Below are 26,923 nucleotides of genomic sequence, written 5' to 3'. Positions count from 1 at the left end.
GGAGAGGCAGGACTTGCAGCTCGATCTGCGTCAGAAATAGGAATGAGTTCTATTTTAGCCCTTGGTGTCGCAGACGCTCGTTTGCGCTCGCGCAATAATTGAATAACATGGATTTCAAAATGTATTTTGCGACGTGTCCGATCTGGTCAGTATGTAAGGTTGATGTCCGCGCCCCGCGGAAATCCATTTGGCATAATACAAAAGTCTCCATAAAAATCTGTCAGTTTAAGCTAGAGATATGTCTTTTTTGCATTGGATGCGTCTCAATCCACCGCATCTGCCTATTTCACACTTCCGCGGTGAAAGATGACTGCGCTCGAGCGGTGTTTGTCAGAGCATGAGACACCCTGAAAATCAGTCTTCTCATCAAATCGTCTGCAGCGTCCGAACCTTCAGACGAGTCACAAGACTCGTCTGAATGTCCCGCGGTACCAGTTGAAAACAGTTACGGAAGTATACAGTACCAGTCAAAAGTTTGGACAGACCTACTCATTCAAGGGTTTTTCTTTATTTGTACTATTTTTTACATTGTAGAATAATAGAGAAGACATCAAAACTCTGAAATAACACACATGGAATCATGTAGTAACCAAAAAACAAATCAAAATATATTTTAGATTCTTCAAAGTAGCCACCCTTTGCCTTGATGACAGCTTTGCACACTCTTGGCATTTTCTCAACCAGATTCACCTGGAATGCTTTTCCAACAGTCTTAAAGGACTTCCCACATATGCTGAGCACTTGTTGGCTGCTTTTCCTTCAACTCATCCCAAACCATCTCAATTGGGTTGAGGTCAGGTGATTGTGGAGGCCAGGTCATCTGATGCAGCACTCCATTACTCTCCTTCTTGGATGGCGTATCGCTGCAGAATTCTGTGGTAGCCATGCTGGTTAGGTATGCCTTTTTAATTCCAGATAAATCACACAGTGTCACCAGCAACGCACCATCACACCACCTCCTCCTCTATGCTTCACGGTGGTAACCACACATGCAGAGACCATCCGTTCACCTACTCTACGACTCACAAAGACACAGTGGTTGGAACCAAAAATGTCAAATTTGGACTCATCAGACCAAAGGACAGATTTCCACCGGTCTAATGTCCATTGCTCGTGTTTCTTGTCCCAAGCAAGTCTCTTCTTCTTATTGGTGTCCTTTAGTAGTGGTTTCTTTGCAACAATTTGACCATGAAGGCCTGATTCACACAGTCTCCTCTGAACAGTTGATGTTGAGATGTGTCTGTTACTTGAAATCTGTGAAGCATTTATTTGGGCTGCAACTTATCCTCTGCAGCAGAGGGAACTCTGGGTCTTCCTTTCCTGTGGCTGTCCTCATGAGAGCCAGTTTCATCATAGCGCCTGATGGTTTTTGCTACTGCACTTGAAGAAACTTTGAAATGTTCCTGATTGAATGACGTTCATGTCTTAAAGTAATGATGGACTGTTGTTTCTCTTTGCTTATTTGAGCTGTTCTTGCCATAATATGGACTTGGTCTTTTACCAAAGAGGGCTATATTCTGTATACCACCCCTACCTTGTCACAATACAACTGATTGGCTCAAATTCGTTATGAAGGAAAGAAATTCCACAAATTAACTTTTACAAGGCACACCTGTTAAATGTAATGCATTCCAGGTGGCTCCCGAGTGGCGCAGCGGCCTAAGGCACTGCATCTCAGTGCTAGAGGCGTCACTACAGACACCCTGGTTCAATTCCAGGCTGTATCACAACCGGCCGTGATTGGGAGTTCCATAGGGCGGCGCACAATTGACCCAGCGTCGTCCAGGTTAGGTCGGGGTAGGCCGTCATTGTAAATAAGAATTTGTTCTTAATAACTGACTTGCCTAGTTAAATAAAGGTTAAATTAAAAGAAAAAGAAAAAAACATTACCTAATGAAGCTGGTTGAGAGAATGCCAAGAGTGTTCAAAGGGTGGCTACTTTGAAGAATCTCAAATATTGAATATATTTTGATTTGTTTAACACTTTTTTGGTTACTACATGATTCCATATGTGTTATTTCATAGTTTTGATGTCTTCACTATCATTCTACAATGTAGAAAATAGTAAATATAAAGAAAAACCCTGGAATGAGTAGGTGTGCCAACTTTCGACTGGTGTGTGTGTGATGTGTTAATGATTCTGCAATAACTGGGGAAGAAAGCTACAGCAAGAAGGCATCATGTAAGTCAGCCACAGTGGATTGTTTTACATCGATCTTCAATAAGGCACATAGTACATCATAGACATCAAATGAGCAATGTGTATCTGGGAGTGTATCGTTCTCTGCAACCTGGCTCGAGGTGAGTAAAGGACTCCCTCTACTGGAATCAGAGTTTTCAAAATATATTTCATCAAATAGGTGGCCCGAAGAGGCAGAGTGGTTATTAAATGCACCACAAATGTTAATCTTATCTGTTACGGGACCAGAGTCTGTCATAACCAGCTGGGGTAATGAGGGCGTGGAGTTTTGTTTCAGAGATTTGACTACCTTCTAGAAGGCAGCTGGATTCCCACCATTCTCAGATACACAGTTGAAGAAGTATGTCAATGTTGCTTTACTAACCAGGGATAGACCTCAATATGTCTGAAGCATCTGAAGGACTGCCAGTCAAACGTAGAATCAGTCAGGCTGAGCCCAAGCTAAATGCTTCTTCTGAAGTTTCTCTGGCAGTTTCATGTGTGAACCAGGAAGTATCTCTATCTTTCAGTTTCTTGAACGGTGCTTATCTGCAATAGAGTTGAGCAAGGAAGTTAAACAATTTAGGGCCTGATCCGAGTCAGATATCTGACACCCCCTCATTCTCAGACAGGAATTGTTGAAATTCCTGTAATTTCTCTTTGTAATAATGCGAGGGTGAGATTTAGGTAGCTTTTGCATCTCTTATGCAGGAAACGGAACAGTGGTCACTGAACTCATTAGCAAAAATTCCATTGGCCGTATACTCATGAGGGTCGTTTGTCAAAATAACATTTAAAACAGCTTTAAGCTAGGGGTATTTTTCAGGGTGTTTTTAAAGTTGGGACGGGTTGGTTGAGTTAGGCTGACAGATTTTGCTCAATGCAGATATCTATCAGAAGCTGGCATCAACCAATTCAGATTTAGATCACGAAGAATTCAGAATTCAGATTTAGAATTCAGATTTAGCGTAATTTGATAGGAAGTCAGATAATTGACTAAGAACACATATTGAGGCAGAGGGAGGGCGATAAATTCCCACTAGCACAAGTTAGGCATTATTACCAAGGCCCACATTTTAGGACTAGACATTAGGGTTTAGGGAAAATAGCATCTTGAGTGGGTATCAATTGTTGGTCACCAAAAATCCTCACAAGTATAGTAAAACAAACGCGTGTGTGTGTGTGCGTGTGTGTGTGGTGTGTGTGGTAAGTGAGAGATTCTGTGTGCGTCTGACTTAGTACAACACAGCGTGTGACTTAGTACAACACAGCGTGTGTGTGTGAAATATATGTGTGTGGTACATTCATAGGCATCTACCAGATTAATCATCATCTTCCCCTCCCTCTCCCACTCTGCTTCCCTCTGTAGGAGTGCAGTATGTGTTTGATACCACTCTAGCTGCAGGCTTCAGTATTCTGGAGAGCCAGAGAGAATTTGTCCAGAGGTACCGTGATAACCAGGCCCTACCCATGTTCACCTCCTCCTGTCCAGGTAATATTTACACCTTTACATATTTACAGTGTAGGGAGACATTGAACCATCTAAACCGCTGTGTTTGAAGCTGGTGTACAAAACCGAAAGTAAAAGACACAAAAATGAAACTTAATAACAGGAAGCATAGTAATAGTGTGCATAGAACAGATCTATCGCTTCTTAGACTTGCTTTCAATGAGAATGACAGATCTATAACTCACATTTCTATGTGAAAATGATCAGGTCACCCAAAAAGTGACATATTGCAGCTTTAAGCTACAGGTATTAATCAAATCAAATGTATTTATAAAGCCCTTTTTACAGTAGCATATGTCAAAGTGCTGTACAGAAACCCAGCCTAAAACCACAAACAGCAAGCAATGCAGATGTAGAAGCACGGTGGCTAGGAAAAACTCCTTAGAAAGGCAGGAACCTAGGAAGAAACCTAGAGAGGAACCAGGCTCTGAGGGGTGACCAGTCCTCTTCTGGCTGTGCCAGGTGGAGATTGTAGGAGTACATGGCCATTACGGCCAGATTATTCTTCAAGATGTTCAAACATTCATAGATGACCAGCAGGGTCAAATAATAATCAGTGGTTGTAGAGGGTGCAACAGATCTGCACCTCAGGAGTAAATGTCAGTTGGCTTTTCATAGCCGAGCATTCAGAGGTCAAGACAGCAGGTGGGGTAGAGAGAGAGTCGAAAACAGCACGTCCGGGACAAAGTAGCACGTCCGGTGAACAGGTCAGGGTTCCATAGCCGCAGGCAGAAAGTTGAAACTGGAGCAGTAGCATAACCAGGTGGGTTGGGGACAGCCAGGAGTCATCAGACCAGGTAGTCCTGAGGCATGGTCCTAGGGCTCAGGTCCTGCTGGAGGAGAGAATTAGAGGAAGCATTCTTAAATTCACACAGGACACCAGATAAGACGGGAGAATTACACCAGATATTAGACTGACCCTAGCCCCCTGACACATAGATTATTGCAGCATAGATACTGGAGACTGAGACAGGTGTGGGGGGGAGACGACGACACTGTGGCCCCGTCCGAAGATATGCCCGAGCAAGGCCAACCAGGCAGGATTTAACCCCACCCACTTTGTCAAAGCACAGCCTCCACACCACTAGAGGGATATCAACAGACCACCAACTTACTACCCTGAGACAAGAATGAGTATAGCCCATGAAGATCTCCTCCTCCGCACAAACCCGAGGGGGCGCAAAAAACGGACAGGAAGATCACGTCAGTGACTCAACCCACTCCTAGGGACGGCATGGAAGAGCACTAGTAAGCCATCCACAGGAGACGAACTGTCAGAGTGTGCGCAACTGGTCGAAGGAAGTCAGGTGCAGGAGGGCAGAGATGAGTGAACAGGCACACTTTAATCAGGCAGAAGAAAACAGCCGGACGCAACTGCGTCACAACACAACGGTCCAAGGAAAAAGCAATAGCGCACAAATCACACAAATAGGTACAAAATATCAAAACCACAGGTTACAACAATACCCGGCGCAAAACCAGCCTGTAGCGTCACACACGTAACGAACGAACAATACCACACACAGACATGGGGGGAACAGAGGATAATATACATGTAGAGTAATGAGGGGATGTAAACCAGGTGTGCGGGAAAACAAGACAAAACAAATGGAAAATGAAAGGTGGAGCGGCGATGGCTAGAAGACCGGTGACATCGACCGCCGAACGCCGCCCGAACAAGGAGAGGGACCGACTTCGGCGGGGGTTGTGACACGAACTGATATTTTTCCTACAGATAAGATCTAAACCAGGCAAGAACTTGTCCGTGTAGACCAATTAGGGTTTCCAATCTCTCCAAAAGAATGTGGTGATTGATGATGTCAAAAGCGGCACTAAGGTCTAGGAGCATGAGGACAGAGCCTTGGTCTGACGCCATTAAAAGGTAATTTACCAGTGCAGTCTCAGTGCTATGATGGGGTCTAAAACCAGACATTGCGCGTTTCATATACATTATTTGTCTTCAGGAAGGCAGTGAGGAAGACAGTTTTTTTTTTACATTTTGTTGAGGAATGGGAGATTTAATATAGGCTGATAGTTTTTACATAAGGGTTGGACCCAGCTCCCATTTGAAAGTAGAGACAGCTGGGCTGGGAGGGAGCGAGACCGAGATGGGAGGGAGAGAGAGAGAGCTACAGAAGGAGAGACTGAGCTGGGAGGGAGGGAGCGGGAGATTGGGCTGGGAGGGAGGGAGCGAGAGATTGGGCTGGGAGGGAGGGAGCGAGACATTGGGCTGGAAGGGAGGGAGCGAGAGATTGGGCTGGGAGGGAGGGAGCGAGAGATTGGGCTGGGAGGGAGGGAGCGAGACATTGGGCTGGGAGGGAGGGAGCGAGAGATTGGGCTGGGAGGGAGGGAGCGAGAGATTGGGCTGGGAGGGAGGGAGCGAGAGATTGGGCTGGGAGGGAGGGAGCGAGAGATTGGGCTGGGAGGGAGGGAGCGAGAGATTGGGCTGGGAGGGAGGGAGCGAGATAGATTGGGCTGGTAGGAAGGGAGTGAGAGAGAGAGAGAGAGACTGGGCTGAGAGGGAGGGAGGGAGCGAGAGAGAGACTGGGCTGGGAGGGAGCGAGAGAGACTGGGCTGGGAGGGAGGGAGGGAGGGAGGGAGTGAGAGAGACTGGGCTGGGCTGGGAAGGAGGGAGGGAGGGAGAGAGAGGGGCTTGGAGGGAGCGAGAGAGACTGGGCTGGGAGGGAGGAAGGGAGGGAGTGAGAGAGAGAGACTGGGCTGGGAGGGAGGGAGCGAGCGAGCAAGCGAGAGATTGGGCTTGGAGGAAGTGAGAGAGAGAGATTGGGCTGGGAGGGAATGAGAGAGAGAGAGAGAGAGAGAGATTGGGCTGGGAGGAAGCAAGAGAGAGATTGGGCTGGGAGGGAGGGAGCAAGAGAGAGAGAGATTGGCCTGGGTGGAAGCGAGAGAGGGAGATTGGGCTGGACTGGGAAGGAGGGAGGGAGAGAGAGGGGCTTGGAGGGAGATAGAGAGACTGGGCTGGGAGGGAGGGAGCGAGCGAGCGAGCGAGCAAGCGAGAGATTGGGCTTGGAGGAAGTGAGAGAGAGAGATTGGGCTGGGAGGGAATGAGAGAGAGAGAGAGAGATTGGGCTGGGAGGAAGCAAGAGAGAGATTGGGCTGGGAGGGAGGGAGCAAGAGAGAGAGAGATTGGACTGGGTGGAAGCGAGAGAGGGAGATTGGGCTGGGAGGGAGGGAGCGAGAGAGATTGGGCTGGGAGGGAGGGAGAGAGAGATTGGGCTGGGAAGAAGCAAGAGAGAGAGATTGGGCTGGGAGGGAGCGAGAGAGAGAGACTGGGCTGGGAGGGAGGGAGCGAGAGAGATTGGGCTGGGAGGGAGTAAGGGAACGAGAGAGACTGGGCTGGGAGGGAGAGAGCGAGAGAGACTGGGAGGGAGGGAGGGAGGGAGGGAGCAAGAGAGACTGGGCTGGGAGGGAGGGAGCGAGCGAGCGAGCGAGCAAGCGAGAGATTGGGCTTGGAGGAAGTGAGAGAGAGAGATTGGGCTGGGAGGGAATGAGAGAGAGAGAGAGAGATTGGGCTGGGAGGAAGCAAGAGAGAGATTGGGCTGGGAGGGAGGGAGCAAGAGAGAGAGAGATTGGACTGGGTGGAAGCGAGAGAGGGAGATTGGGCTGGGAGGGAGGGAGCGAGAGAGATTGGGCTGGGAGGGAGGGAGAGAGAGATTGGGCTGGGAAGAAGCAAGAGAGAGAGATTGGGCTGGGAGGGAGCGAGAGAGAGAGACTGGGCTGGGAGGGAGGGAGCGAGAGAGATTGGGCTGGGAGGGAGTAAGGGAACGAGAGAGACTGGGCTGGGAGGGAGAGAGCGAGAGAGACTGGGAGGGAGGGAGGGAGGGAGGGAGCAAGAGAGAGAGAGAGAGCTGGGAGGGAGAGAGGGAGAGAGACAGAGCTGGGAGGGAGAGAGACAGAGCTGGGAGGGATGGAGGGAGAGAGACAGAGCTGGGAGGGATGGAGGGAGAGAGACAGAGCTGGGAGGGATGGAGGGAGAGAGTCAGAGCTGGGAGAGAGAGAGACAGAGCTGGGAGGGAGAGAGGGAGAGAGACAGAGCTGGGAGGGATGGAGAGAGAGAGACAGAGCTGGGAGGGATGGAGGGAGAGAGTCAGAGCTGGGAGGGATGGAGGGAGAGAGACAGAGCTGGGAGGGAGAGAGATATGGCTGGGAGGGATGGAGTGAGAGAGATATGGCTGGGAGGGAGGGAGAGAGAGAGAGAGCTAGAGAACAAGGGAGGGAGGGAGAGAGAGCTAGGAGGGAGAGAGAGAGAGCTGGGAGGGAGAGAGACAGAGCTGGGAGGGATGGAGGGAGAGAGACAGAGCTGGGAGGGATGGAGGGAGAGAGACAGAGCTGGGAGGGATGGAGGGAGAGAGTCAGAGCTGGGAGAGAGAGAGACAGAGCTGGGAGGGAGAGAGGGAGAGAGACAGAGCTGGGAGGGATGGAGGGAGAGAGTCAGAGCTGGGAGGGATGGAGGGAGAGAGACAGAGCTGGGAGGGAGAGAGATATGGCTGGGAGGGATGGAGTGAGAGAGATATGGCTGGGAGGGAGGGAGAGAGAGAGAGAGCTGGGAGGGAGGGAGAGAGAGCTGGGAGGGAGAGAGATATGGCTGGGATGGACAGAGAGAGCTGTGTGGGAGGGAGGGAGGGAGGGAGGGAGAGCTGGGAGGGAGAGAGATATGGCTGGGATGGACAGAGAGAGCTGTGTGGGAGGGAGGGAGAGAGATATGGCTGGGAGGGATAGAGGGAGAGATATATGGCTGGGAGGGAGAGAGAGAGATCTGGGAGAGATAGAACTGGGATGGATGGAGGGAGAGAGAGAGCTGGGAGGGAGGGAGAGAGAGCTGGCAGGGAGGGAGAGAGAGCTGGGATGGACAGAGAGAGCTGATCGGAAGGGAGAGAGAGAGAGCTGGTAGGAAGGGAGCGAGCGAGAGAGCTTGCAGGGAGGGAGAGAGAGAGAGCTGGGATGGAGAGAGAGAGAGCTGGTAGGAAGGGAGAGAGAGAGCTTTGAGGGAGAGAGCAGGAGAGAGAGCTGGGAGGGAGGGAGAGAGAGCGCTGGGATGGAGGTAGAGAGAGAGTGAGAGAGCTGGCAGAGAGGGAGAGAGAGAGATCTGGGAGGGATGGAGGGAGCGAGAGGGAGAGAGAACTGGGAGGAAGGGAGAGAGAGCTGGGAGGGATGGAGGGAGCGAGAGGGAGAGAGAACTGGGAGGAAGGGAGAGAGAGCTGTGAGGGATGGAGGGAGAGAGAACTGGGAGGGATAGAGAACTGGGAGGAAGGGAGAGAGAGCTGGGAGGGAGGGAGGGAGAGAGAGAGAGAGAGAGAGCTGGGAGGGATGGAGGGAGAGAGAGAGAACTGGGAGGGAGGATGGGAGAGAGAACTGGGAGGGAGGATGGGAGAGAGAGAGAGCTTGGAGGGAGAGAGAGAGAGAGAGAGAGAGAGAGAGCTTGGAGGGATGGAGGGAGAGAGAGAGAACTGGGAGGGGGATGGGAGAGAGAGAGAGAGAGCTTGGAGAGAGAGAGAGAGCTTGGAGAGAGAGAGAGAGAGAGAGAGCTTGGAGGGATGGAGGGAGAGAGAGAACTGGGAGGGAGGATGGGAGAGAGAGAGCTTGGAGGGAGAGAGAGAGAGAGAGAGAGAGAGCTTGGAGGGATGGAGGGAGAGAGAGAGAACTGGGAGAGAGAGAGCTTGGAGGGAGAGAGAGCTTGGAGGGAGAGAGAGAGAGAGCGAGCTTGGAGGGATGGAGGGAGAGAGAGAGAACTGGGAGGGAGGATGGAGAGAGAGAGCTTGGAGGGAGAAACAGAGCTGGGAGGGAGGATGGAGAGAGAGAGCTTGGAGGGAGAAACAGAGCTGGGAGGGAGAGAGAGCTGCGATGGATGGAGGGAGAGAGAGAGTGACAGAGTGGAGGGAGAGACACATAGTCAGCCTGACGCCGCTCCCTTCCCTGGAGACAGGACCTGCAGGAAGGGAGTCGCTCTCCCTTTCCTGCTCTCTCATTCGCTCACTCTTGCACTCATCCACAGTTTCACATTTTGTCTGTTTTACTCTTGCTCTACATTTTTCTCTGACATTAATTAACCCTTTAGAAAAACATGAGCTTTAGGACTCAAATGAATTTCAGAAGGCTTTATCATGTATTCTATTTCTTCCAGGGTGGATCCGATACGCTGAGCGTGTCCTGGGCGGTCTGGTCACTCCTCACATCTGTACGGCCAGGTCTCCTCAACAGATCATGGGCTGTCTGGTCAAAGACTACTTCACCAAACAACAGGTTAACACTTTAATCTGTTATAACAACCCATCCAATATGATTCAATGAAACTCATTACAACATGTGAATACTGATTGACCCCACACTACTCATGTGTTATACCAGTGTTATATCACCTCACACAACAGGTGAATACTGATTGACCCCACACTACTCATGTGTTATACCAGTGTTATATCACCTCACACAACAGGTGAATACTGATTGACCCCACACTACTCATGTGTTATACCAGTGTTATATCACCTCACACAACAGGTGAATACTGATTGACCCCACACTACTCATGTGTTATACCAGTGTTATATCACCTCACACAACAGGTGAATACTGATTGACCCCACACTACTCATGTGTTATACCAGTGTTATATCACCTCACACAACAGGTGAATACTGATTGACCCCACACTACTCATGTGTTATAACAGTGTTATATCACCTCACACAACAGGTGAATACTGATTGACCCCACACTACTCATGTGTTATACCAGTGTTATATCACCTCACACAACAGGTGAATACTGATTGACCCCACACTACTCATGTGTTATACCAGTGTTATATCACCTCACACAACAGGTGAATACTGATTGACCCCACACTACTCATGTGTTATACCAGTGTTATATCACCTCACACAACAGGTGAATACTGATTGACCCCACACTACTCATGTGTTATAACAGTGTTATATCACCTCACACAACAGGTGAATACTGATTGACCCCACACTACTCATGTGTTATAACAGTGTTATATCACCTCACACAACAGGTGAATACTGATTGACCCCACACTACTCATGTGTTATAACAGTGTTATATCACCTCACACAACAGGTGAATACTGATTGACCCCACACTACTCATGTGTTATACCAGTGTTATATCACCTCACACAACAGGTGAATACTGATTGACCCCACACTACTCATGTGTTATACCAGTGTTATATCACCTCACACAACAGGTGAATACTGATTGACCCCACACTACTCATGTGTTATACCAGTGTTATATCACCTCACACAACAGGTGAATACTGATTGACCCCACACTACTCATGTGTTATACCAGTGTTATATCACCTCACACAACAGGTGAATACTGATTGACCCCACACTACTCATGTGTTATAACAGTGTTATATCACCTCACACAACAGGTGAATACTGATTGACCCCACACTACTCATGTGTTATAACAGTGTTATATCACCTCACACAACAGGTGAATACTGATTGACCCCACACTACTCATGTGTTATACCAGTGTTATATCACCTCACACAACAGGTGAATACTGATTGACCCCACACTACTCATGTGTTATACCAGTGTTATATCACCTCACACAACAGGTGAATACTGATTGACCCCACACTACTCATGTGTTATACCAGTGTTATATCACCTCACACAACAGGTGAATACTGATTGACCCCACACTACTCATGTGTTATACCAGTGTTATATCACCTCACACAACAGGTGAATACTGATTGACCCCACACTACTCATGTGTTATACCAGTGTTATATCACCTCACACAACAGGTGAATACTGATTGACCCCACACTACTCATGTGTTATAACAGTGTTATATCACCTCACACAACAGGTGAATACTGATTGACCCCACACTACTCATGTGTTATAACAGTGTTATATCACCTCACACAACAGGTGAATACTGATTGACCCCACACTACTCATGTGTTATAACAGTGTTATATCACCTCACACAACAGGTGAATACTGATTGACCCCACACTACTCATGTTATAACAGTGTTATATCACCTCACACAACAGGTGAATACTGATTGACCCCACACTACTCATGTTATAACAGTGTTATATCACCTCACACAACAGGTGAATACTGATTGACCCCACACTACTCATGTTATAACAGTGTTATATCACCTCACACAACAGGTGAATACTGATTGACCCCACACTACTCATGTTATAACAGTGTTATATCACCTCACACAACAGGTGAATACTGATTGACCCCACACTACTCATGTTATAACAGTGTTATATCACCTCACACAACAGGTGAATACTGATTGACCCCACACTACTCATGTTATAACAGTGTTATATCACCTCACACAACAGGTGAATACTGATTGACCCCACACTACTCATGTTATAACAGTGTTATATCACCTCACACAACAGGTGAATACTGATTGACCCCACACTACTCATGTTATAACAGTGTTATATCACCTCACACAACAGGTGAATACTGATTGACCCCACACTACTCATGTTATAACAGTGTTATATCACCTCACACAACAGGTGAATACTGATTGACCCCACACTACTCATGTTATAACAGTGTTATATCACCTCACACAACAGGTGAATACTGATTGACCCCACACTACTCATGTGTTATAACAGTGTTATATCACACAACAGGTGAATACTGATTGACCCCACACTACTCATGTTATAACAGTGTTATATCACCTCACACAACAGGTGAATACTGATTGACCCCACACTACTCATGTTATAACAGTGTTATATCACCTCACACAACAGGTGAATACTGATTGACCCCACACTACTCATGTTATAACAGTGTTATATCACCTCACACAACAGGTGAATACTGATTGACCCCACACTACTCATGTGTTATAACAGTGTTATATCACCTCACACAACAGGTGAATACTGATTGACCCCACACTACTCATGTTATAACAGTGTTATATCACCTCACACAACAGGTGAATACTGATTGACCCCACACTACTCATGTTATACCAGTGTTATATCACCTCACACAACAGGTGAATACTGATTGACCCCACACTACTCATGTTATAACAGTGTTATATCACACAACAGGTGAACCGTGTTTTCTCTGTGTGCATGTAGAAGCTGAGCCCAGACAAGCTGTACCACATGGTGGTGGCCCCGTGCTTCGATAAGAAACTGGAGGCAGTCCGAGAGGAGTTCTACAACAGTCTACTGGACAGCAGAGACGTGGACTGTGTCCTCACGTCAGGTACTGCTACTCCATCATCTCTACCTCTCTATCTATCCTCTCTACCTCTTTATCTGTCCTCTATACTAATATCTATCCTCTCTACCTCTCTATCTATCCTCTCTACTAATATCTATCCTCTCTACTAATATCTATCCTCTCTACTAATATCTATCCTCTCTATCTGTCCTCTCTGCTAATATCCACCCTCTCTACCTCTCTATCCTCTCTACTAATATCTATCCTCTCTACCTCTCTATCCTCTCTACTAATATCTATCCTCTCTACCTATTCTCTCTACTAATATCTATCCTCTCTACTAATATCTATCCTCTCTATCTGTCCTCTCTGCTAATATCCACCCTCTCTACCTCTCTATCCTCTCTACTAATATCTATCCTCTCTACCTCTCTATCCTCTCTACTAATATCTATCCTCTCTACCTATCCTCTCTACTAATATCTATCCTCTCTACTAATATCTATCCTCTCTATCTATCATCCTCTCTACCTCTCTATCTATCCTCTCTATCTATCATCCTCTCTACCTCTCTATCTATCCTCTCTACTAATATCTATCCTCTCTATCTATCATCCTCTCTATCTATCCTCTCTATCTATCATCCTCTCTACCTCTCTATCTATCCTCTCTACTAATATCTATCCTCTATCTATCCTCTCTATCTCTCTATCTGTCCTCTCTACTAATATCTATCCTCTCTACCTCTTTATCTGTCCTCTACTAATATCTATCCTCTCTACCTCTCTATCTGTCCTCTCTACTAATATATATCCTCTCTACTAATATTCAATTCAATTCAAGGGGCTTTATTGGCATGGGAAACATGTGTTAACATTGCCAAAGCAAGTGAGGTAGACAATACACAAAAGTGAAACAAACAATACAAATTAACAGTAAACATTACACATACAGAAGTTTCAAAACAATAAAGACATTACAAATGTCATATTATATATATACAGTGTTGTAACAATGTACGAATGGTTAAAGCACACAAGTTAAAATAAATAAGCATAAATATGGGTTGTATTTACAATGCTGTTTGTTCTTCACTGGTTGACCTTTTCTTGTGGCAACAGGTCACAAATCTTGCTGCTGTGATGGCACACTGTGGAATTTCACCCCCAGTAGATATGGGAGTTTATCAAAATTGGATTTGTTTTCGAATTCTTTGTGGCTCTGTGTAATCTGAGGGAAATATATGTCTCTAATATGGTCATACATTGGGCAGGAGGTTAGGAAGTGCAGCTCAGTTTCCACCTCATTTTGTGGGCAGTGAGCACATAGCCTGTCTTCTCTTGAGAGCCATGTCTGCCTACGGCGGCCTTTCTCAATAGCAAGGCTATGCTCACTGAGTCTGTACATAGTCAAAGCTTTCCTTAAGTTTGGGTCAGTCACAGTGGTCAGGTATTCTGCCACTGTGTACTCTCTGTTTAGGGCCAAATAGCATTCTAGTTTGCTCTGTTTTTTTGTTAATTCTTTCCAATGTGTCAAGTAATTATCTTTTTGTTTTCTCATGATTTGGTTGGGTCTAATTGTGCTGTTGTCCTGGGGCTCTGTGGGGTCTGTTTGTGTTTGTGAACAGAGCCCTAGGACCAGCTTGCTTAGGGGACTCTTCTCCAGGTTCATCTCTCTGTAGGTGATGGCTTTGTTATGGAAGGTTTGGGAATCGCTTCCTTTTAGGTGGTTGTAGAATTTAACGGCTCTTTTCTGGATTTTGATAATTAGTGGGTATCGGCCTAATTCTGCTCTGCATGCATTATTTGGTGTTCTACGTTGTACACGGAGGATATTTTTGCAGAATTCTGCATGCAGAGTCTCAATTTGGTGTTTGCCCCATTTTGTGAATTCTTGGTTGGTGAGCGGACCCCAGACCTCACAACCATAAAGGGCAATGGGCTCTATGACAGATTCAAGTATTTTTAGCCAGATCCTAATTGGTATGTTGAAATTTATGTTCCTTTTGATGGCATAGAATGCCCTTCTTGCCTTGTCTCTCAGATCGTTCACAGCTTTGTGGAAGTTACCTGTGGTGCTGATGTTTAGGCCGAGGTATGTATAGTTTTTTGTGTGCTCTAGGGCAACGGTGTCTAGATGGAATTTGTGGTCCTGGCGACTGGACCTTTTTTGGAACACCATTATTTTGGTCTTACTGAGATTTACTGTCAGGGCCCAGGTCTGACAGAATCTGTGCAGAAGATCTAGGTGCTGCTGTAGGCCCTCCTTGGTTGGTGACAGAAGCACCAGATCATCAGCAAACAGTAGACATTTGACTTCGGATTCTAGTAGGGTGAGACCGGGTGCTGCAGACTGTTCTAGTGCCCGCGCCAATTCGTTGATATATATGTTGAAGAGGGTGGGGCTTAAGCTGCATCCCTGTCTCACCCCACGACCCTGTGCGAAGAAATGTGTGTGTTTTTTGCCAATTTTAACCGCACACTTGTTGTTTGTGTACATGGATTTTATAATGTCGTATGTTTTACCCCCAACACCACTTTCCATCAATTTGTATAGCAGACCCTCATGCCAAATTGAGTCGAAGGCTTTTTTGAAATCAACAAAGCATGAGAAGACTTTGCCTTTGTTTTGGTTTGTTTGGTTGTCAATTAGGGTGTGTAGGGTGAATACATGGTCTGTTGTACGGTAATTTGGTAAAAAGCCAATTTGACATTTGCTCAGTACATTGTGTTCATTGAGGAAATGTACGAGTCTGCTGTTAATGATAATGCAGAGTATTTTACCAAGGTTACTGTTGACGCATATTCCACGGTAGTTATTGGGGTCAAATTTGTCTCCACTTTTGTGGATTGGGGTGATCAGTCCTTGGTTCCAAATATTGGGGAAGATGCCAGAGCTAAGGACGATGTTAAAGAGTTTTAGTATAGCCAATTGGAATTTGTTGTCTGTATATTTGATCATTTCATTAAGGATACCATCAACACCACAGGCCTTTTTGGGTTGGAGGGTTTTTATTTTGTCCTGTAACTCATTCAAGGTAATTGGAGAATCCAGTGGGTTCTGGTAGTCTTTAATAGTTGATTCTAGGATTTGTATTTGATCATGTATATGTTTTTGCTCTTTATTCTTTGTTATAGAGCCAAAAAGATTGGAGAAGTGGTTTACCCATACATCTCCATTTTGGATAGATAATTCTTCGTGTTGTTGTTTGTTTAGTGTTTTCCAATTTTCCCAGAATTGGTTAGAGTCTATGGATTCTTCAATTACATTGAGCTGATTTCTGACATGCTGTTCCTTCTTTTTCCGTAGTGTATTTCTGTATTGTTTTAGTGATTCACCATAGTGAAGGCGTAGACTCAGGTTTTCCGGGTCTCTATGTTTTTGGTTGGACAGGTTTCTCAATTTATTTCTTAGATTTTTGCATTCTTCATCAAACCATTTGTCATTGTTGTTCATTTTCTTTGGTTTTCTATTTGAGATTTTTAGATTTGATAGGGAAGCTGAGAGGTCAAATATACTGTTAAGATTTTCTACTGCCAAGTTTACACCTTCACTATTGCAGTGGAACGTTTTACCCAGGAAGTTGTCTAAAAGGGATTGGATTTGCTGTTGCCTAATTGTTTTTTGGTAGGTTTCCAAACTGCATTCCTTCCATCTATAGCATTTCTTAATGTTACTCAGTTCCTTTGGCTTTGATGCCTCATGATTGAGTATTGCTCTGTTCAAGTAGACTGTAATTTTGCTGTGATCTGATAGGGGTGTCAGTGGGCTGACTGTGAACGCTCTGAGAGACTCTGGGTTGAGGTCAGTGATAAGGTAGTCTACAGTGCTACTGCCAAGAGATGAGCTATAGGTGTACCTACCATAGGAATCCCCTCGAAGCCTACCATTGACTATGTACATACCCAGCGTGCGACAGAGCTGCTCTATCTAGCTGCTATCCTCTCTATCTGTCCTCTCTACCAATATCTATCCTCTCTATCTGTCCTCTCTACCAATATCTATCCTCTCTACCTCTATCTATCATCCTCTCTATCTATCCTCTCTACCTCTCTATCCATCCTCTCTACTAATATATATCCTCTCTATCTCTCTATCTGTTCTCTCTGCTAATATCTATCCTCTCTACCAATATCTATCCTCTCTACCTCTATCTATCCTCTCTACCTCTCTATCTATCCTCTCTACTAATATATATCCTCTCTATCTCTCTATCTGTTCTCTCTGCTAATATCTATCCTCTCTACCTCTCTATCTATCCTCTCTATCGCTCTATCTGTCCTCTCTACTAATATCTATTCTCTCTACTAATATCTATAATCTCTACCTCTCTATCTGTCCTTTCTATCTATCATCCTCTACCTCTCTATCTGTCTTCTATACCTCTATCCATCCTCTCTACCTCTATATATCTAGATCCATCCTCTCTACCTCTGTCCATCCTCTCTACCTCTCTATCCATCCTCTCTATGTCCTCTCTACTAATATCTATCCTCTCTACCTCTCTCTGTCCTCTCTACTAATATCTATCCTCTCTATCTATCCTCTCTACTAATATCTATCCTCTCTACCTCTCTGTCCTCTCCACCCATCCTCTCTAGCTCTCTATCCATCATCCATTCTAGCTCTCTATCCATCATCCATTCTAGCTCTCTATCCATCCTCCCTACCTCTATCCATCCTCTCTACCTCTCTGTTCATCCTCTCTACCTCTCTATCCAACCATTCTAGCTCTCTATCCATCCTCTCTACCTCTACCTCTCTATCCATCCTCTCTACCTATATATCCATCCTCTCTACCTATCTATCCTCTCTACCTATCTATCCATCCTCTCTACCTCCATCATCTCTACCTCTCTATCCAACCATTCTAGCTCTCTATCTGTCCTCCCTACCTCTGTCCATCCTCTCTATCTCTGTCCATCCTCTACCTCTCTGTCCATCCTCTCTAACTCTAAATCTATCCTCTCTATATCTTTCCTCTCTACCTCTATCTTTCCTTTCTAGCACTATATCTATATTTTCTAGCTCTATATCTATCCTCTCTACCTCTACCAATAGCCATCCTCTCTACCTCTCTATCCATCCTCTCTTCCTCTACCAATATCCATCCTCTCTTCCTCTACCAATATCCATCCTCTCTTCCTCTGTATATCTATATCCATCCTCTCTACCTCTATCCATCCTCTCTACCTCTCTATCCTCTCTACCTCTCTATCCATCCTCTCTATCCATCCTCTCGACCTCTCTAGCTCTATATCTATCCTTTCTTCCTCTACCAATATCCATCCTCTCTACCTCTGTATATCTATATATATCCTCTCTACCTCTATCCATCCTCTCTACCTCTCTATCCATCCTCTCTATCCATCCTCTCTACCTCTCTATTCATCCTCTCTACCTCTGTATATCTATATCTATCCTCTCTACCTATCTATCCATCCATCCTCTCTACCTCTCTATCTATCCTCTCTATCTCTCTATCTATCCTCTCTATCTATCTATCCATCCTCTCTATCTATCTATCCATCCTCTCTACCTATCCATCCATCCTCTCTACCTATCCATCCATCCTCTCTACCTATCCATCCATCCTCTCTACCTATCCATCCATCCTCTCATATATAAAAAAGTATTTAGTCAGCCACCAATTGTGCAAGTTCTCCCACTTAAAAAGATGAGAGAGGCCTGTAATTTTCATCATAGGTACACTTCAACTATGACAGACAAAATGAGAAAAAGATATCCAGAAAATCACATTGTAGGATTTTTAATGAATTTATTTGCAAATTATGGTGGAAAATAAGTATTTAGGCAAACAGCTTGGTGAGAAGGCAACAACTGTTGGTGCAATTATTAGAAAATGGAAGAAGTACAAGATGACGGTCAATCACCCTCGGTCTGGGGCTCCATGCAAGATCTCACCTCGTGGGGCATCAATGATCATGAGGAAGGTGAGGGATCAGCCCAGAACTACACGGCAGGACCTGGTCAATGACCTGAAGAGAGCTGGGACCACAGTCTCAAAGAAAACCATTAGTAACACACTACGCCGTCATGGATTTAAATCCTGCAGCGCACGCAAGGTCCCCCTGCTCAAGCCAGCGCATGTCCAGGCCCGTCTGAAGTTTGCCAATGACCATCTGGATGATCCAGAGGAGGAATGGGAGAAGGTTATGTGGTCTGATGTGACAAAAGTAGAGCTTTTTGGTCTAAAGTCCACTCGCCGTGTTTGGAGGAAGAAGGAAGAAGAAGGATGAGTACAACCCCAAGAACACCATCCCAACCGTGAAGCATGGAGGTGGAAACATCATTCTTTGGGGATGCTTTTCTGCAAAGGGGACAGGACGACTGCACCGTATTGAGGGGAGGATGGATGGGGCCATGTATCGCGAGATCTTGGCCAACAACCTCCTTCCCTCAGTAAGAGCATTGAAGATGGGTCGTGGCTGGGTCTTCCAGCATGACAACAACCCGAAACACACAGCCAGGGAAACTAAGGAGTGGCTCCGTAAGAAGCATCTCAAGGTCCTGGAGTGGCCTAGCCAGTCTCCAGACCTGAACCCAATAGAAAATCTTTGGAGGGAGCTGAAAGTCCGTATTGCCCAGCGACAGCCCCGAAACCTGAAGGATCTGGAGAAGGTCTGTATGGAGGAGTGGGCCATAATCCCTGCTGCAGTGTGTGCAAACCTGGTCAAGAACTACAGGAAACGTATGATCTCTGTAATTGTAAACAAAGGTTTCTGTACCAAATCTTAAGTTCTGCTTTTCTGATGTATCAAATACTTATGTCATGCAATAAAATGCAAATTAATTACTTAAAAATCATACAATGTGATTTTCTGGATTTTTGTTTTAGATTCCGTCTCTCACAGTTGAAGTGTACCTATGATAAAAAATTACAGACCTCTACATGCTTTGTAAGTAGGAAAACCTGCAAAATCGGCAGTGTATCAAATACTTGTTCTCCCCACTGTATATATATATCCTCTCTCCCTCTATATATCTAGATCTATCCTCTCTACATCTATCTATCTAGATCTATCCTCTCTACATCTATCTATCTAGATCTATCCCCTCTACCTCTATCTATCTAGATCTATCCTCTCTACCTCTATCTATCTAGATCTATCCTCTCTACCTCTATATATCTAGATCTATCCTCTACCTCTATATATCTATATCCATCCGCTCTACCTCTCTGCTCATCCTCTCTACCTCTCTATCCATCAATTCTAGCTCTCTATCCATCCATTCTAGCTCTCTGTCATCCTCCCTACCTCTATATATCCTCTCTACCTCTCTATCCATCATCTCTACATCTCTGTCCATCCATTCTAGCTCTCTATCCACCCTCTCTACCTCTCTGTCATCCTCCCTACCTCTGTCCATCCTCTCTAGCTCTCTACCCATTCTCCCTACCTCTGTCCATCCTCTCTACCTCTGTTCATCCTCTCTACCTCTCTGTCCATCCTCTAACTCTAAATCTATCCTCTCTATATCTTTCCTCTCTACCTCTATCTTTCTCGCTCTAGCACTATATCTATATTTTCTAGCTCTATATCTATCCTCTCTTCCTCTACCAATAGCCATCCTCTCTACCTCTATCCATCCTCTCTACCTCTCTATCCATCCTCTCTACCTATCTATCTATCCTCTCTACCTCTGTATATCTATATATATCCTCTCTACCTCTGTATATCTATATATATCCTCCCTCTCAATATATATACACTGCTCAAAAAAATAAAGGGAACACTTAAACAACACAATGTAACTCCAAGTCAATCACACTTCTGTGAAATCAAACTGTCCACTTAGGAAGCAACACTGATTGACAATAAATTTCACATGCTGTTGTGCAAATGGAATAGACAAAAGGTGGAAATTATAGGCAATTAGCAAGACACCCCCAATAAAGGAGTGGTTCTGCAGGTGGTGACCACAGACCACTTCTCAGTTCCTATGCTTCCTGGCTGATGTTTTGGTCACTTTTGAATGCTGGCGGTGCTTCACTCTAGTGGTAGCATGAGACGGAGTCTACAACCCACACAAGTGACTCAGGTAGTGCAGCTCATCCAGGATGGCACATCAATGCGAGCTGTGGCAAGAAGGTTTGCTGTGTCTGTCAGCGTAGTGTCCAGAGCATGGAGGCGCTACCAGGAGACAGGCCAGTACATCAGGAGACGTGGAGGAGGCCGTAGGAGGGCAACAACCCAGCAGCAGGACCGCTACCTCCGCCTTTGTGCAGGAGGAGCACTGCCAGAGCCCTGCAAAATGACCTCCAGCAGGCCACAAATGTGCATGTGTCTGCTCAAACATGTGCAAATGTGCATGTGTCTGCTCAGAAACAGACTCCATGAGGGTGGTATGAGGGCCCGACGTCCACAGGTGGGGGTTGTGCTTACAGCCCAACACCGTGCAGGACGTTTGGCATTTGCCAGAGAACACCAAGATTGGCAAATTCGCCACTGGCGAATGTCATGCAGTTATGCAACACCCAGTTGCTGTGTGAAAAAGTAATTTCCCCCTTACACTTAATAACTGGTTGTACCACCTTTAGCTGCAATGACTCCAACCAAACGCTTCCTGTAGTTGTTGATCAGTCTTTCAGCTCGCTGTGGGGGAATTTTGGCCCATTTCTTCCATGCAGAACTGCTGTAACTCAGCGATATTTTGTGGGTTTTCAAGCCTGAGCTGCTCGTTTCAAGTCCTGTCATCTCAATTGGGATTAGGTCTGGATTTTGACTAGGCCATTCCAAACCCTCACATTTGTTGCTTTTTAGCCATTTTCATGTAGACTTAATTGTGTGTTTTGGATCATTGTCTTGCTGCATGACCCAGCTGCACTTCAGCTTCATCTCCCTGACGGATGGCCTGACATCCTCCTGTAGAATTATCTGATACAGAGCAGAATTCATGGTTCCTTCTATTAAGGCAAGTTGTCCAGGTCCTGAGGCAGCAAAGCATCCCCAAACCATCACACTACCACCACCACCTCCATGCTTCACCGTTGGTATGAGGTTCTTACTGTGGAATGCAGTGTTTGGTCTTCGCCAGGCATAACGGGACCCATGTCGTCCAAAACGTTATACGTTTGACCCATTTGTTCATAGAACATTCTTCCAAGAGTCTTGATGATCATCCAGGTGCTTCCAGGGGCTTTTCGGCAAACTCAAGTCAACTTTTTGGATGTGATGGGTTCCATTTATGTCTGATAAAAATCAAACACTGCATTCCATATAAGTTGTCTGTTGATTTAATGTGAGACTGAATCGGTGTGTATTCCAGGGGAGGTGTTCCTCATGATGGAACAGATGAAGGTGTCCGTAGCAGACCTGGACTCTGTTCCTCTAGACCACCTGTGAGTGTTTCAATGTTCACTGGGCTCTTAACCAGGAAGTGTTTGTCAGTGCTCAATGTCAGGCTCATTGCTCAGTGAGGTGGTGATGTGTGTCTGTGAGTGTATTTCTGTCTGTTAGGTTCAGCTACTCCGAGTGTGTAATGTTCTTCTCTTTATCTTCATGTTAGGCTGAGTGAGGCAGGGGGCCAAGCCTTGGTGAGACATGAGGGCAAAGGATCGGAGGGCTTCCTGGAACACATCTTCAAATACGCTGCTACGAAACTGTTTGGTCTGGATGTAGACGAGATCACGTACAAGACTCTCAGGTGAGTAGGGGAGAGAGATGGAAGACCTTGAACTGAGACCGTTGGAGAGGGAAGAGCGCTGACCTGGGTTCAAATACATGGTTATTTGATTATTGTTTATTTAAATACTTATTTTCTGTGTCTTTTTTTATTTTATATTTCGATAATGTGGCCCGAATCAATGACATCTATTGAAAGCATTTTCAAATACATTATTTAAAACAGCAAAACAGATCTGCGCCCGCATCCACAAAGCGTCTCAGAATAGAGCATTGGCCCCAAGCGCTGAGAATAGAGACATTTTACTCTTCTGGGTCAAATAAAAAAACAGCTATGCATGAAGCCTCTTTAGTCATAAAAGTCACTCCAAGTCAACAGATATTTAGGAGAGAGCTGCCCTAACCAGTTAAGAGTTACCAGCAGGTGTCTTGGTCATAGAAAATCAGTGATTCCTGCATCACATGCAATTGCTTTTGAGTTGTTAAAATGATATTTCATCAATCCATAAATAATCTAGACCTGTAACATATCTCTTGTACTTTTGACAATTTCACAAGGCCAATTTCACATGATATGCCTAAATACTTATAACCACCAGGCTAATAAATAAACATGTTTTTCTTTTGATTATTTAATGACCTACTTCATGTTATTTCAAGTTATCCATTTGGAACGCAACATCACATTGTTTAAAAAATATCTCTAAATTGAGCGTACCTATAAATTGGGAATTGAAGGCATCTATAGTGTTAACTTTGATAGTGTTAGATGAAAATGACAGCTCTTTCAAAACGTTGCAGCGTTATATGCAACATTATGGGCAAGTGACTTGATGCCTACTGTGCCAAAGCCATTTAGAGTAGTTAAACGGGAGTGACGACGAGTGTGGTTGACAACGGTAATATTATACAAATTCTGCTTTTAACAACGTTCAAAATTTGTATTATCAAAAAAGGTTATGCATGCCAACATGTTAGGCAATAATTAAGAGTAGGCAAAGTGATCGTGTCAGGCAGAAATGATATCTAACTTTTTACCGTTACGTTTGATGTACAGTCACATTCACTGTAGTTGTCTGGAGCCTGCTATTGAGTTCACAGCTGGCGATGCCTCATCGTGATTGGTTATTCCCCATCATTTGCAACAATGTCAATGCACGTCATCACTATCTTTCCTTTGCGGCACCTCAAACTGTCGTGATTACCAGCTGAGATATACTTTTATAAGTCCATTTGACTCCTGGCTGGTAGTTTGGGAGTTTTTGTTGTTGTCTTAAAACAGGTTTTAACAGGATTTTTCTGATATGCTTTGTGGATACAGGCCCTGGCCCAAATGCATGGGAGTATATAAATACTTATAAATACTGTTTATTTGAGTATTTTCAAATACATGCCAATATTCAACTACTTGTGTGGTCGAATAAAAAATATCTGAATACTTACTTCCAAATGTCTTTGAAAGTAATTGAAATACCCTAAATAGTGTTTGAACTCAGGAGAGAGAAGGATGAGAGCAGAGAGGGGTAGAAAAGAGGGTACAGGAAGCAGGCTGTAAAAGAGGGAGTGAATATTTTTAAATATCCTATCTCCCTCTCTCCGACCTCCCTGCCTCCCTCCATCTCAACCCTTTCACCCCCGCCTCCCTCCCTCTCTCCGACCTCCCTGCATCTCAACCCTTTCACCCCCCCCTCCCTCTCTCCCCCCGCCTCCCTCTCTCCCTCCCTCTCTCCCCCTTGCCTCCCTCCTCTAGGAACCGTGACTTCCAGGAGGTGTGTCTGGAGCGGGATGGGAAGGTGCTGCTGCAGTTTGCATCCGTCTACGGCTTCAGGAACATCCAGACTCTGGTCCACCGCATGAGGACAGGAAGCATCCCCTACCAACTGGTGGAGGTGCTGTCATGCCCAGGAGGTAGGTCACATCTACTTCCTGGTCCTGGTTTGGTTTTGGGTTAATGTGACGAGGCAGCTGTCAACCTGTTTGTGTTGAACTGAACTGGATATAGAAACTAGAAAAGGGATTTAGTGTAATCTTTATTTTTGTATTTTATACTTTGACCGCCGTTCTCCCCCTCTCTCTCCCCAGGCTGTGTGAGTGGTCGTGGGCAGGCGGAGGGAGAGACAGGGGGTCGGGTGGACAAGGCCTTGGTTCAGCAGATGGAGGAGGCCTACAGCAGTCTAACAGTCAGGCTGCCTGACACCAACCCTGACCTACTCATACTCTACCAGGATTGGCTGGAGGGACAGGACTCCACGCACGCCAACACACTCCTACACACACAGTACACACAGCAGACCCCCAGCCAGACACAGACACACATACAGTGGTGAGACAGATACACAGAAACTCAAACACACCTTAACATCCAAAAGCCCAATCAATCACTGACTCTCTGTCTTCTACGGACCCACTGCAGTGGTTTCCATAGGAACCATTGTATAGGCGGGGATGGCCAGAGGGTCTGGATGCTGTGTTTGTGTTCCTTTGCACCCTGCCTAAAGAATCATCTCTGGAAAATACCCATATATCCAAGAGACTTGATTCTGAACTTCCTTAAATCAACCAGAAGGTGGTGCTGTTATTCCATACGATATACTGCTCTAGAGTGCTTTGGAGGCTGATCCACTGCTTTCACCATGGAGGGGAAACAGAACATATTTGTGCTACGTTCCAGAGGGACTTCATTATGTGACAGACACATTTGTGACACGGGAAAACAATTGTATCTGCCGGCAATAACCCTAAAATGAATAGTATTTGATCCAAGGGGATGAAGCAGGAAAACTATCAAACAAACTGTGTCCTGTTAACATGTAGTGAATGTGAAACCTGTAAGTAGGACGAACAGCATTCTTAGAAGTGATCCAAACGGCTCAAATAAAACCAGTTGTACTTGTTTCAACTGTGAAATGTACACATTGTTTTGTCTCCTGTGATTCCAACATGCTAAACGATCAATCAAGCGATTGAAAATGCTAGCTCTTCTCACGAATAATGCTGGTAGTGTGGCTGCCATTTGCAATGCACGTGTTCACCCATGTCATGAGCACTGGAATTATCTTAGCTATATGATGTCCATATGAGATCCACTCACTGGACAGTTTATTAGGTACACCACCCCGTTCACAAAATTGGATCACTTCTACAGACAGTGAGTCACGTGGCCTTGGCTTGCTATATAAAGCAGGCAGACAGGCATCGAGGATTTCAGTTACTGTTTGATTGAACGTTAGAATGGGCAAAACGAGTGACCTAAACGACTTTGAGCCAGGCACACCGGATTCAGTATCTCAGAAATGGCCGCCCTCCTGCGATTTTCCTGCACCATAGTGTCTAGGGCAAAGCTCTGCAACAGGTCGATCGCGGACTACCAGTAGCTCGCAGCCCACCTACCAGTAGCTCGCAGCCCACCTACCAGTAGCTCGCAGCCCACCTACCAGTAGCTCGCAGCCCACCTACCAGTAGCTCGCAGCCCACCTACCAGTAGCTCGCAGCCCACCTACCAGTAGCTCGCAGCCCACCTACGAGTAGCTCGCAGCCCACCTACAAGTAGCTCGCAGCCCACCTACGAGTAGCTCGCAGCCCACCTACCAGTAGCTCACAGCCCACCTACGAGTAGCTCGCAGCCCACCTACCAGTAGCTCGCAGCCCACCTACCAGTAGCTCGCAGCCCACCTACGAGTAGCTCGCAGCCCACCTACAAGTAGCTCGCAGCCCACCTACGAGTAGCTCGCAGCCCACCTACCAGTAGCTCGCAGCCCACCTACCAGTAGCTCGCAGCCCACCTACGAGTAGCTCGCAGCCCACCTACCAGTAGCTCGCCAAACAATTCCAAAAGTATATGAAATTTTCCATCGCAAGCTGTTTTAAACAAATCTCACAAGTATTCGACACCACAAGCTCCCAGCTACTGTCTAATCAACTCAACATTTACTGTGCATTCGGAAAGTATTCAGATCCTTTGACTTGTTACACATTTTGTTACATTGCACCCCATTATGTCAAAGCAAAAACAAGTTTTTAGAAATGTTTGCTATTTCTTTTTTTTTAAATCATACAGAAATATCACATTTACATGTTTTTAGACCCTTTACTCAGTAATTTGTTGAAGCGCCTTTGACAGCGATTACAGCCTTGAGTCTTCTTGGGTATGACGCTACAAGCCTGGCACACCTGTATTTGGGGAGTTTCTCCCATTCTTGTCTGCAGATCCTCTCAAGCTCTGTCAGGTCGGATGTGGAACGTTGCTGCACAGCAATTTTCAGGTTTTTCCAGAGATGTTCCTTACCTCCTCACTTCATTTGCACACACTGTATATAGACATTCTTTTTTT

General features: G+C 45.7%; 1 protein-coding gene across 1 annotated transcript in view; it reads left to right on the top strand.

Annotated features, from left to right (window-relative positions):
* LOC120046100 (nuclear prelamin A recognition factor-like) overlaps positions 1 to 25,508 on the top strand; it is a 31,800-nt gene extending 6,292 nt beyond the window's left edge. Inside the window, exons 5-11 of the mRNA XM_038991051.1 lie at positions 3,549 to 3,671; positions 9,829 to 9,947; positions 12,859 to 12,988; positions 22,238 to 22,310; positions 22,478 to 22,615; positions 24,344 to 24,501; positions 24,676 to 25,508. Coding sequence (XP_038846979.1) covers positions 3,549 to 3,671; positions 9,829 to 9,947; positions 12,859 to 12,988; positions 22,238 to 22,310; positions 22,478 to 22,615; positions 24,344 to 24,501; positions 24,676 to 24,920 — 986 coding nt within the window. The 3' untranslated portion in view covers positions 24,921 to 25,508. The remainder of the gene's footprint in view (positions 1 to 3,548; positions 3,672 to 9,828; positions 9,948 to 12,858; positions 12,989 to 22,237; positions 22,311 to 22,477; positions 22,616 to 24,343; positions 24,502 to 24,675) is intronic.
* The last annotated feature ends 1,415 nt before the right edge of the window (positions 25,509 to 26,923 follow it).

The sequence above is a fragment of the Salvelinus namaycush genome, chromosome 4, assembly GCF_016432855.1.
Source record: "Salvelinus namaycush isolate Seneca chromosome 4, SaNama_1.0, whole genome shotgun sequence".
In the NCBI taxonomy this organism is placed as follows: Eukaryota; Metazoa; Chordata; class Actinopteri; order Salmoniformes; family Salmonidae; genus Salvelinus; species Salvelinus namaycush.
Note: the sequence above shows the minus strand (reverse complement) of the source record. Positions and strands in the feature narration are given on the sequence as shown.